This window comes from Strix aluco, chromosome 5, assembly GCF_031877795.1.
Source record: "Strix aluco isolate bStrAlu1 chromosome 5, bStrAlu1.hap1, whole genome shotgun sequence".
Lineage (NCBI taxonomy): Eukaryota > Metazoa > Chordata > Aves > Strigiformes > Strigidae > Strix > Strix aluco.
The window spans coordinates 16,919,540-16,932,658 of NC_133935.1; the positions used below are offsets into that span (position 1 = coordinate 16,919,540).

Consider the following 13,119-nt stretch of genomic DNA (forward strand, 5'->3'; position numbering starts at 1 on the left):
AAATCCGGACCAAAGAACCCAGGAATCAGGGCGGGTTCCTTCTCAGTGCATGACAGGAGTTTTATTTGAGCTTACAAGCCATGGGAGTTTGGGCCCTGTCATATTTCTGAGGGGGTTTAACTTGGAAAGAACAGAAATTGGACGTGACCCAAGTAAGACAGTTGAGGCTGGCCCACACCCACCATTCCGGACTGCCCTCATGGGAACTGCCCGCCGTGCCATCCCTCAGTGTCCTGGGGAGGCAGGTCCCCCTTACCTGGCACCACAAAGTGAACCATAGCACGGTGGTTCCAGGAAAAGCCCTGGGGCCAGCACAGCTCTGGCTCCTTCGCCACAGCCATCAAATGCCGCCGGCGACCCCATGCCAGGTTCCTCATCTTCCTTTCCTCCTCCTCATTGCCACCAGTGCCCTGCCAGCCCTGTGCAAAAATGTACTCGGAGAAGCGGACGAGCCGCTCTCCCTGCTCCAGCAGCTCCAGCTCCAGCAGGTAGCGGCTGCCCCGCATGCGGTCCTGGCGCTTCTCCACGTTCACGATACGCTGCAGCTGAAACCGCCTGCAGGAGATACAGCCGGGGTGGGCATGTCCTCTGTACACCAGCCCCTCTCCCACCTCCAGCCCTTTCAGCTCTGCTAGGCTCTTTCCTCCTGGCTAGCACAAACCTTTTTGTCCCCAGCTTCCCCCTGCTTTGCTGCACTGCTTCCAAAGTCCCATGGGAAGGTTTAGCACCTGTTTCCTAAATCCACAAGCATGTGGCATTAGATCTGGGATTCCAGCCAAGAGAAAATAGTTAGCAAGGGAAACGAAATAAAGGTGACACAGAAAATAACAAATGTGTCTGAATGATAGTAGGGCTGGTGATAGTGGGTGTATTCAACACCTCCTACAACGATCTTGGCACGAGGAGTATGTTTGGGCTAGTGAAATTGGCTGATGACAGCTTATCAGCCAATAACATGGAGTAGGACTGAGCAATCATACAGTAAAAACTGGGGTGAGCTGTAGGTTCAGAATGGCCAAAACAGGAAGAAATGCCAGGTCATGCCCTTTCAGATCATAACAAGAGTTTCTGCTGTAAAATAGATGCTCACCACTTAAAAATGCTGAGAAAAGCCTGTGTGTACTGATCAGTCATACCGTGACTGTGACTGATATGACCCTGACAAAAAAAAAGCGATCCTAAGATGTATCATTAGAGCTACTTCCAGCAGGGACTGGGAACTAATAACACCCATTCTATAAAACAGCAAGGATACTGGTCACTTATGTACAGGAAAATTAACGCAAACTGAAACCCACATGGAAAAGGATGGATAGGAAAATTATGGAAATAGAGGCCAACTCAACAGAAGGGTCAGGAGTTGGATTGTTTAGCTTAGAGGCTCAGAGGAGGTATGTCTGTTTGCCAGAAAGGCAATCAAGACAGTAAGTCTTGAGAAGAACCATATCAAGACCATGTAAAACCAGAATACCAGCAAAAGCTGATCTCCAGTGGGTCATCAAAGAACCAAGGAGCTGAAACATCTTTCAAACTCAGTACTAGGATCTAGAAATCTAGCTAGTTTTAAGATGGAGGTGCACACATTCAGATAACAGTGTAGGGTACTTGGTTGTCTCTGAGGTCAGTGTACTGATCCACTGATTATCTGATAGGTCCCTTCTGGTCCTATGTCCTAAGTGATTCACAAGCTGAGATGTGGCTGACATGAAACCGCAAGCACAAGGAGCTCCAGTCCTACTTCGTATCAGGAGGGTTTCTTAATCTTCAGCTGGTAAAATGCTCATATGCACTCTCAATACCTACACTGCCCAAGGAGGAAGCCAGCAAAAGGCCAGTGATGCCAGCTGGATGGAAACCTCCAATCTTTTACATTTACTGCCATCAGCTGTTGGAGGACAACATTCAGCCCCCAAACATGGTCTGGTGTCCAACAACTCCCATTTCTCGGTCAAAACAGGTATTTAAAGCCCAGGTTTTTGCACAGATTCCTTGTCTGAAGTCTTATTTTCCACATCTAGTTTATTCTCTGATTCCCACTAGCTCCTCACACAACAGGTATTCCCTGTGCAGCATGTTAGTTACACAACCTCTGGGACACTGCCCCTTGGTTTTTACACTGTGCCTTACCCTTTACTCCTCTGGTTAAGCTTCTTCAGGAAGACACGTGTGACTTCCAGGGCCTCCCTTTCTCTTAGCAGCAAGTTTCCTGACGTGTTGCATTTCAGGTCAATCCAGTCTGTGCGCAGCATATGGAAGTCCAAGTTGCTCATGCTGAAGGTCTGCTCCCAGTTCACCGCCTGGTCGAACACTGGTACATAATCGAAATCCTCCTCATCTTCCTCTTCTGGCTCCCCATCTGCTTCTTCCTCTTCCTCTTCTGCTGCCACAGGTCCAGACTTGCCCTTCACAGGAGATGCCACCTGCACCTCTCCCTCGCTCATGTCCCCACCATTGGCTGCCTTCTGCTCAGCAATGTAGGATTCCACTTGGTTAAGCCACTGCGGCAGCCCAGGCTTCTGGCTGGGGCTGGCAGTGCTCACAGCGTGTCTGCTGGCTTTGCCGGAGACTGGGCCTCTTTTCCTGGCTGGCACGGTGCCTGCTGGCTGCAGCCCGCCCTTAGCAGTGCTGAGGTCTCCTCGAGGTCTCACCCCTTTGGGAACTGTGACCCCTGAGTCCCTGGGGCCACCAAGAGGCTGCTGCCTTTGAGACACGGTCCTAGAAAGAGGGTTCGCCTTTTTGACAGGCGCTCTCCCCTGGGCAGCCCTGGCGTGCTGCAGAGGGCTCCTGGAGTTATCTTTGACACCAGCTTTTAAATAGGGTTTTTTCATTATTGGGTTCCCCTCTAAGCCAGCCTGGTTGAGGCTTTGGTTGGCAGAGGCCAGCGTGGCTGATTTGACATCAGACCTCTTTGTCCTTCTCCTCTGTTGCCCCTCTCCTATGTCACCACCCGTCACCGAGAGGAGCCGACGACGCTCTCGGAGGGAATAGTCCTTGTGAACGTTATCGCTGCCCACCACGCTGCTGGGAGCGTTGCCTGCTGGCTCTGCCCTCTCCATGCCACGGCGCTCAGGGGGACTGGTACTCTCCTCATCCTGCTCTGCGTACTGCAAGTCATCCAGGTTCCCCTCCTGGAAGCCTGCAGGAGTAATCGCAGTTACACCTCTGGCATCCTCCCGCTGCCTCCCCTGTCCTGACCCAGACACCCACCCCGCTGGGAGCAGCCTACTTCTCGCCTCATCTCAGCATTGTCTCTCCTGCTCAGAGGGACAGGGATGCTCTCACACATGGGAGTCGTGCTCTTGCTGGTACCAACCTCCTCAGCACCTATTAGCCAGCCTTGCCAAAGGCTGTGGAGGTGTCTGGCTTTGCCTTTAGCTGTGGGTCTGGCCGCAGCTTTGTAGGGCGGGTGTGAGCATGGACTGCCACTCTGCACACCTTTGGCTCTGTCGCTTCTGCCCACATTTTTGCTGGAATCGCACCTCAGCTAAGCTTCAGGCCTGAGAGGTAGTTGTCACATTGTCCACCACAGCACACTGCTTGGTGACCTCCCAACTAGCCCTTAAGAGAAGTGAAAGTGGCAGGAAAAATCTCCTCCCAGCCACAGAAATCTGGCAGGGATACAGAAAGTCCTTGATACAGAAAGTCCACAGCTTCTTTCAGCTGGTGCTGGAAGATCACACACAAAAGTGACAGATAAAAGGATCCTCTGGGCTCTGACATTAGGGCCCCTACCTGGCTGCTCTGTCTTTTCTCCAGAGTGCAGGCTCTTCTCTGGCCGATCCATTTTCATGTACTTGTAGAATCCAAATCTGCAGAGGGAAGAGCAAAACACAAGTTTAATGAAAGTTACTTTGTCCTCTCCAAATAAATTATGGCCACTGCTTCAGGGGTGATGGTCCATTACTCTGATTACATCTACCCAGCATCTCTAGATCCTCCTTTCCCAGCAAGTCTTAGACTATCATCATCCGTATCTTTCAAATCTTGGGCAATCAGATCTTACTCTGCACTGTCAAAGACATCAGCTTTCCTTGCTTATCATCCCAGTCTCTCAGACATTTTCTCATAAGCACAGGAGGAAATCCAAATATAAGTACCCTGAAACACTTCTTTAGCCTCCCTTAAACTGCTCCTTAAAGCTCACTTATGATGTAGTGCTCACAAATGCAAGTCATTATGCTGCAAAAGCGGCTCAGGCAGGTAATTGCAATGATCTCTCTCTCTCTTATGATCTCTCTCTCTCTTCTCTCATACCACCACTGTCTGTGTGCTGTCCTTGTATGTCTGTGCTTCAAGCTTTTGGGAAGGATTTCTGGGACTGTTTCCCTCCATGTGTGCTTGATGCCAAGAAAAATGGGCCCCCAGTTCCCATATTCTGTCACAATACAAATTAATTGTCAAAGCAATAAACCTGGGTGGAACCTTCCAGCCCATGGCAGCCACCTTCTCCACACTTCACTACAATCCCTAGTCCCAGGAGTTCCCCCCCAAACCTACAATACAATCTGTTGTTTCTGTCCTCAGAATAGTCTTGTAGGGAGGAAGAAGATCCTGAGCACAGGAAGGCCACCATCAGTTATCTCACTGGAAAAGTGACTCTCCTTATCCTGCAAAGAAAGTCCTCCTGCATGGAGAGGGATCCTCACACAGGGTATCTGCCTGTGGCAGGGGGGAGCATGTGAGTGACAGTTCTCTCACAGGGCCACCGCTGGGAGCCAGACCCCAGTGAAGATGAATGACATGCATTTATTCCCCCAGAGAGGTGCCTGGTGGTGAGCATGGTTTGGCTTTCATAGCAACAGCCATCAGGAGGCTCCAGCTGCTGGCAGACAAAGTTTGCTGGAAATCCATTCCCTGATGTAGTGGAACAAACACGCTCTGACTCAGCTTCTGGCTTAACAGAGCAAGAAAAGCAGCAGCAGTTTCCCCTTGAGACCTAAACATATTTCACTTAAAGGGAGCATAGGTTATTGAAAGAAACTATAAATGCTTTCATGTTTTGCAGGTCCTAGGGGATCTTTAAGAATTGAGAGACCTACAGAAGTGAATATGACATTCCACCCCAAATCCAGCCTTCAAAACATCTCCTCCCTCTCTGCTAGTAAATCTACATTTGCAGCATCCTACCTTTCCAAGTAATAAGGGTTTTCCTGATAGAAGCATTTGTTGTCTTTCTCCATGTGGCTCAGGCGGCTGTAATCATTCGGGTAAACAAAGGATAAGTGAACCTGGGAAGAAGGGAGGAAAATAAAATAAAACCCTCATAAATGCCAGATATCAGTCACAAGGTGACCCAGACACAGTTGTAGGGTGACCAGCCCTTTTGAGAGGGAGCAGGGGTTGCTCACTAACTATTTGCCTCTCCAAGGCACCCAGCAGCAGGCTGTGAGAATGGAAAACAGAAGGAAGTGTGCTGGGATGTGTGCACAGATGTGCCTTTTTCTCTCTCTCTCTGTCTGTCCATCTCTGTAACTGTGCATTTAAGCTCTATAACAGAGCAAGAACTATCTGGGAGAGAGGTGGGCAAGTCCTGAAGAGATGCAGGGGATCAGAGAAGCCCAGAAAGCATGTGGGGAGACCTCCAGGCACGGCTGAGGGAGCCAGGGCCACCCAGGACGTGAGTACTCCCGGGAGTGTAGGCTTGCACTGGCATCCAGGGAGGGCAAACCGTGCTGGTGACCTGTCCCCAGCAGACCTCCGAGTCTGCTCTGCTCTGCAGGGGATTAATCCCTGCTATGCTGCATGCCCCACAAATGTAAGCTCCCTCTCAATACCAGTTTTAAGCTTGCCTGGGGCTCTAGTAGTCCACACAGACTACAGTTCACCCCATGGAGAATAAAATCCTTGGCTGTTGTGAAGCTCCATGTGAAGGCAAGCTCAGCTCTTTGGTCTGAGGTCTGAGGAGCTCTGTAAGACACAAACACTTGTACCCCAGTGAGACTCATGATCAGTGAATAGCACCCATCTCCCTTTTCTTGGTGTTGTCCTTTGGCATGTACTGGGATGCACAGACCTGAACAGCAGATGGTCAAATCTGCCCAGAAGCTTCAGATCGGTGGAGAGGTCCATGAGTAATGGGGCCTCCCTCCTTCCTCCTTGCATCCCCCTGGGCAAGTATCTGCTCAAGGAATAAAACTTACAAACTGGAGTCCCTGGTAGCGCTGCAGAGGAAATCCATTCACCAGGTAGCTGGGCTTGTACGAGCAGTCTGGCAAGGCACGGCGCACACGAGACTTGCTGAGCAGAGGCACTGAGAAAAAGAAACATGTAGGCAAGTGTTGCTGGAGGAGCCCTGCTGCAACCACTGCACCAGCTTAGCTACTTCTGTGCCTGGTTTCTATTTATCCATGTGAAACACTAACAGATACACAAAGCAAACTATCTTGCATGGCTCATCTCTTTACATCATTCTACAGCACTTACACTAAAATATTACGGTGATGTTGCATGACCTGGATGCCAAGAAAGAGGAGCTGCGTTTAGTTTGTGCTCTGTCTCCCACAGTGACTGATATTGTATGCTGCCCCTCTCCTCTGCACTGGGGAGAAAAAAGCGTGGCCTTTGATATCCATGGCACAGGAGGACAATCTTCCTCAGCTGTGCTACAGCACGTGCTGTGACAGGCTGCAGCTACCACCTCGACTGCTTTGCAAGTCTTACCTTTGTAAAGAGTGTCCCGGGGGTCAGGCTTCAACATGTCAGCTGGGTGTGCCTTGCTGCCTGCGCTGTCAGCAGGCCGGCTCGTGTGACTGGCCAACGTCTGCGGGATATGCCCAACCTCATCCATCTTTAAAAGCGTCTCATCTAGAAACCAGAGAGAGAACGGAAAGTGGAGGAAGGGCTAATTCATCCCTTGTCCCCAAAAATGCCCTTCTCCAGTGTCAGCCCTTTCCAAATGGCATTGCATTCATGGCACTAATGCTATCTCTGGCATAGAAATGCCTAAATGGTGATGATCAGGATCTTCACTGCAAAGACACCATGGGAAGGAAAGGCTTTGACTCAGAAAGCTGGAAATACAAAAGCTGTGGGGTAGGAACATGGCTGTCACTGAAAGCAAACACATACAGTGATGAGTAATGGAGGAAAATGACCTCCCACTTGGACACACCAGCAGTGGTGTGCTGAAGCAGCCTCATGCTGGCAGGAATTACTGGACACATCTGAATTATTAGCATTAAAAATCATCCTAAAAGGAGATAGAAAAGGTGAAAGGGAGGAGAAACTTGAGGAGTGGAGCTTTCTCCTGTGCTGGAAAAGGAGCAGGAGCCTGGGATGAGGCCTTCAGTGGCTGAGGAGGATGATGCTCCAGCAGAGGAATGGAGACCCACAATAAGCCAGGAGCAATGGGAAGCTTAAATTCAAGACTGGGTATTGGTTATGTTTTTTCTTGGGTGCTGCTGCCAGAGGACTTCATGGTTCTTACTCCGAGATGAGGGGAACTGAATAAATATCCAGGAGGGAAGTGCAACATGCTGCAAAGGCACTAGGGTTATTGTTAGAACTTTTGGGTACTGAACAACATGGGAACAAAAGAAGGAATAGGATGACATGTGATACAGGCAAAGGCTGATACGGAAGACGGAAACACTGTATGGGCAGAAGGTGCCAGATAAAGATGAGACTGCAGCACTGTGCCCAAGCATGAAGGGATTTTCTGGGATGTCTGTTTTCCCTTCTACAGGGAATTAGTAAGAAGAAAAGAGCAGAAGGAAAAAGGGTGGGGACAGAAGATCTAATGGACAGGCTAGTCTTGGCCAAAAGGCAGGTTGCAGAAAATATAGCAGCAGGTTGCAATCCAAGACACAGCAAACAGATGTCTCAGTTACATCAGGGAGTCTTCCATGGGTAAAAGTGTTGGCATGGAAAAAAGCCCAGAGATGTTGGGAGGCAACAGTGGTAGATACAGAAAGGGGGAATGCTGGCAGAGGAAAGAGATGCTGACAAAGCTAGATAAAGGTAAACAGGACTAAGGAGCTCCTCAACTGATAATGGCATCACTTGACATGCTAAGAAGGGTTTACAAAACAGGAGGGACTCAGCTGATGTGCTTGCTGCGATCCAGCAGGAACTTGAAGAGACTTGAGGCTGATACAGAAGAAAGCAGCATCCCCCAGTATCACTAGTGCATCCCATTGTGTCCAGCACCCAGAGTGAAATCTCCTGGAAGTGCTACAGCGGCCCCTTCTCCTGGGTCATGTCCAGCTGCCAGCGCACCCCCACAGCTCCCATGTTATGGGTCTCATGTTCCCCCTAGCTCTCTGCAGGCAACCTCCAGCCCATGTAACTCTCACGTCTGGAATAGTTCTCACCCTTGCAGATTCTCCGATCTGCCCTTCCTCACCACCTCTAGATTTTCCTGAAATAATGTTTCAATCCTACTTCCAATTCCCCCATATTTAGTAATGAGTCATGCTCTTGTTCAGAGGTCTCTCTCCTGACCTGTCTCCACTTTTTTCTTGTAATGATCTGTACGCATGGTATTTCCCTGGCTAGACTATGATTCATGGTGAAACACCACTGAGATGTTTTGGAAGAATGGGGAGGTGCTTGGGAAACCTGTGGTGAAGATACTTACTAGCAAAAAGGGAGAGGTATTGGGAGTCAATGACTTTGAACTTCGCCTCTGGGTCATTCAGTCTCCACTGGAACAGAGAAACACATTAAAATGAAGCAGAGTTAACCAAGCCTGAACAAAAGGAACAGACACAAGATGTTTTTTCACCAGATGGACTTGCAGCTTCCTCTTTCTCCTTACTATGACTGAGTTTACCTAGCAGCAAAAGACTGGGAATGAGCTGAGATCCCCCAAGACACATCCAAAGCAGGAAAAGACAAATTGCTGCAACAGAGACTGGAGAGGGCAGAACTACCCCAAGCAAGCAGAGGAAGGGGTCCTGACATGTGGCCAGGACTATCCCACACAGAAGTAGGTAAGGGCTCTGGAAGGGATTAGATACATCTCATGCAAAGAGGATCTGGGGCCTGGGAAAGGAGGAAAACCATTACAAATGTCATTCCCGAGCTCTGCGGGGACGCATATACAGCACGGCCATTTGCACAGACTCACTGCTACTTCCACATGGTCTGTTCCTCTGTCATCCTGCTTGTGCAGTACCTCAAAATAGTACCTGCCTGCAGCTGACAACCTGTGAAGAACAACGTGTCTGTCACCAACAGCATTAAGGAACATTTCTTAGCTTGTCAGCAGACAATGAGTGGAGAGCAACCACACCCATGAAACAACCTAATTCTCAGGGTGAGCAGGGTTAGGACTGCCAAGAAAATCCAGATGCTGACAGTGAAATAGGTAGCTTCCCTTGTGCACCTGGAGCGCTCCAGACCCTTCTCAGTTAATTCTGAATAACTCCCTTTCAGTCTTGCCTGCTGGCTTTTGGCTTCTGGGAAACCTGGCTAGTTCCAAGGCAGGAAGCTCAGGATACAGTTCATATGGAGGAGTCTGGATCTGCTGGTGGCTGCTTCCTCCAGGGAAGAAAAATTCACTGTTGCATTCCTGCAGTAAATCAGCAAAGCAACTGGCACAGGTGTGGATGTGTCTCTTCAGATTTGGCAATACCCCAGAGTAATCCCTTTCTCTATATTGCTAAATTCTTCAGAACAAGACCAGGCTCCTTTTCCTTTTCCTTGTCCTTGTGATTTCCTGGCCATGTGAAGAGGTGGCTGGGAGCGAGGGGCTCTGCTCACTCACCTCACCATCTTTGACTGCTGGCTGTGAAATTTCCCAAACTCCCCTGGTGCGGTCCACTCCTTCCCTGTCTGTGAAGAAAAAGAAAATGCTCTAGTTAAGGTGAGTTTCTTCTCTGGTTACTGCGCTGGGAGTGATGAAGAGGGAAAACTGAGCTACTCCTCCTGGTAAGTTGTCTGTGAGATCCATAACCTGTGGACAGATTTAAGTCCCTTAATCAGGAACATGAGGCTCCCAACAGCACTGCCAATATGTAACTGGCTTAAGGTATGTTGTGTCATACTCATCTGGCATCTGTGGTGGTGGTGTCCATAGTTGGGCAGGAAGAGAAACTTGGGTAGTCCAGGGAAGCATGTAAGACAGGAAGGTCTCGATCCCCACAGAAACGTTAAAGCCTTGATGGAAGAGGCCCTGCAGCATGCACTGTACCTTGCCTACGCTGGCCAGCAGCTGGAGATCAGAGGTCTTTTCATCTGGGCTCAGCCAGAACTCAGCATTGTCATCTGCAGCAATGGCAAACTGAAACTCCCCTGTCAAGAGATGGAGGGAGTAAGTAGGGCTCTGGGGTAAGGGCTTGTGCACAGAACAGATTCTGCTCCTCTAAAATGTTGTCTTCACCATTTTTCCTGGTGAGACCATACCTTCCCTTTTGGTATTACCACCCCCAACCCTTTGAACCTCTCTGAATTCTCTACCTGTGCTGTGATTGAAACCAAAACTTTACAGATGCAACTGGTTCACTATCCCTCCTGCACTGGCTTCACCTGACATCTAACCAAGTCCATGCAAAGTCTTCCTGCCTCCCATTTTGTTTCCAGAGCAAATTTTTGTGTGAGAAGCTGTGTTTGGATGGAGGAACGTGCACATGGAGCCACGAAGGGAGACAGAGGTGCTTGAGTCTCACTGTTCTGGCTGGGGTTACAGGGATGGCAGCTGAGGGCCAGGGGACCAGGAGACGTGGGTGAGTGCTAGCAGACTGCTCCGGGCAGAAGCATGCAGATGGGCAATACAGATGTCAGCTGCTGTCAGACAGTATTCATGCACCTGGGGAGCAGCAGGAACATAAATGGCATCATGTACAGCCCTGTGCATGGGAGGGAGGGAGGAAAGGCTCAGGGATTGCTCGTGTCCACATACACGCCATGGGGCTGTGCATTCACAATAGCACTGTTTTTTATCTAGCACTTCCCATCTGTTTTCCTCTGTGCTCCTCCTTTCCACTCTACAGAGAAGGCAGATGTGTTTCACCCATGCCAAGGCCATGACCAGTCACGCACAGCTAGCTGGGCCACCCATGTGAGGGACCTGGCGTTGGGCTTGCCGGGGTGAGGGCACCAGTGGTTCAGCACCAGGAGGGGAGGGTGAGACAGGTGAGAAGAGACACAAGCAGCCACACAGCAGCCTCAGAGCCCTCACCATCAGTGAAAGGGTGCAGGTAGCCAAATATCCGGAGACCATAGTTGGTCCATTTTGGGGACACAGCCAGCTTCTTCAGTGTAGTTCGCGTCTGGAGTGGAAGAAGAAAAAAATAATAAAAATAATTAAATGTGACAGGAAAAAGGCAGGATGCAAAATCCCTGGGACAGGTGGGCAGAGGCAACTATGAGGTTTGCTCTAGGAGGAGGATGGGGCATGCTGTGTGACAGAGGCAGCAGGAAAGAGCAGGCCAGATGAGAGATGAACTGGAGCAAGTGCTGCTGTGGAGGGGAGAGCTGCATGGGGAAATGCTAGTGAGAAGGCGGAGACAGGACGTAGCGTTTGCTAGCCAATTGGGGGGAGAGCACCAAATACAGAGCTCCTTCACCTCGAGTCCGAGGCCTGGCAGGCCAGCATGGGTAAAACGAGCCTCCCCCGTGCAGCAGAAGAGCTGCCACTGTTGAATCCTTGTGAAAGCTTCCTGCTCCCTCAGCAGGAGGACAAAGAAGGTGATGGAGAGGGAGATGTTGGATGCTCAGGAGCAGGAGGATAGAGGAGATGATGGAGAGGGATAGGGATAGGATGTGAGGGGAGCAGGGGCGATGCAGCTGGGAAGCATGGGACAGAGGGTGTCATGGTCTTACTCACGTGGGGGAAGAGGGGGAAGTGGAGGTTCTTCCTGAGCTGTTCAGTGGAGCTGCCACACCAGTCCTCAAACACATGTAGATTGGCCTGGCCCTGGAACTGGGGGACAGAAGTGGAGCACCATGAATTCACAGAATCACAGAATTGTCTAGGTTGGAAAAGACCTTGAAGATCATCCAGTCCAACCATCAACACAACATTAACAGTTCCCAACTACACCATATCCCTCAGCGCTAAGTCGACCCTACTCTTAAACACCTCCAGGGATGGGGACTCCACCACCTCCCTGGGCAGCCCATTCCAACACCTCACAACCCATTCTGGAAAGAAATGCTTCCTAATATCCCGTCTAAACCTTCCCTGGAGCAACTTGAGGCCATTCCCTCTTGTCCTATCGCTTGTTACTTGGTTAAAGAGGCTCATCCGCAGCTCTCTGCAACCTCCTTTCAGGTAGTTGTAGAGGGCAATGAGGTCTCCCCTCAGCCTCCTCTTCTCCAGACTAAACAACCCCAGTTCCCTCAGCCGCTCCTCGTACGACATGTGCTCCAGACCCTGCACCAGCTTCGTTTACCTTCTCTGGACACGCTCGAGTCATTCAATGTCCTTTTTGTAGTGAGGGGCCCAAAACTGAACACAGTAATCGAGGTGCGGCCTCACTAGTGCCGAGTACAGGGGTAAGATCACTTCCCTGTCCCTGCTGGCCACACTATTTCTGATGCAAGCCAGGATACCATTGGCCTTCTTGGCCACCTGGGCACACTGCTGCCTCATGTTTAGCCGGCTGTCAATCCACACCCCCAGGTCCCTCTCTGACTGGCAGCTCTCCAGCCACTCCTCCCCAAGCCTGTAGCGCTGCTGGGGGTTGTTGTGGCCCAAGTGCAGCACCCGGCATTTGGCCTTATTGAAGCTCATACAGTTGGCCTTGGCCCATCGCTCCAGCCTGTCCAGGTCTCTCTGCAGAGCCTCCCTACCCTCAAGCAGATCAACACTCCCACTCAACTTGGTGTCATCTGCAAACTTACTGAGGGTGCACTTGATCCCCTTGTCGAGGTCATCAATAAAGATGTTAAACAGGATGGCCCCAAAACCGAGCCCTGGGGGACACCACTCGTGACCGGCCACCAACCGGATTTAACTCCGTTCACCACAACTCTTTGGGCCCGGCCATCCAGTCAGTTTTTTACCCAGCAAAGCGTGTGCCCATCCAAGCCGCGAGCAGCCAGTTTTGCCAGGAGAATGCTGTGGGAAATGGTGTCAAAGGCCTTACTGAAGTCTGCTTTAGTAAGCATTTTGCTGCATCCCTCCCCTGTGTCCCTCTCCTGTTCTGCCAACCTTGGCCACGGCCCCCGGAA

General features: G+C 50.4%; 1 protein-coding gene across 1 annotated transcript in view; it reads right to left on the reverse strand.

Moving 5' to 3' along the window:
- Positions 1-13,119, reverse strand: part of B4GALNT3 (beta-1,4-N-acetyl-galactosaminyltransferase 3) — a 70,064-nt gene that overhangs the window by 7,572 nt on the left and 49,373 nt on the right. The window contains exons 4-15 of the mRNA XM_074826168.1: positions 11,771-11,866; positions 11,123-11,213; positions 10,136-10,236; positions 9,710-9,777; positions 9,071-9,149; positions 8,579-8,645; positions 6,661-6,804; positions 6,141-6,250; positions 5,128-5,228; positions 3,733-3,809; positions 2,128-3,136; positions 257-555 (exon numbers count right to left, since the gene is read on the reverse strand). Of these exons, the coding sequence (XP_074682269.1) occupies positions 257-555; positions 2,128-3,136; positions 3,733-3,809; positions 5,128-5,228; positions 6,141-6,250; positions 6,661-6,804; positions 8,579-8,645; positions 9,071-9,149; positions 9,710-9,777; positions 10,136-10,236; positions 11,123-11,213; positions 11,771-11,866 (2,242 nt within the window). The remainder of the gene's footprint in view (positions 1-256; positions 556-2,127; positions 3,137-3,732; positions 3,810-5,127; positions 5,229-6,140; positions 6,251-6,660; positions 6,805-8,578; positions 8,646-9,070; positions 9,150-9,709; positions 9,778-10,135; positions 10,237-11,122; positions 11,214-11,770; positions 11,867-13,119) is intronic.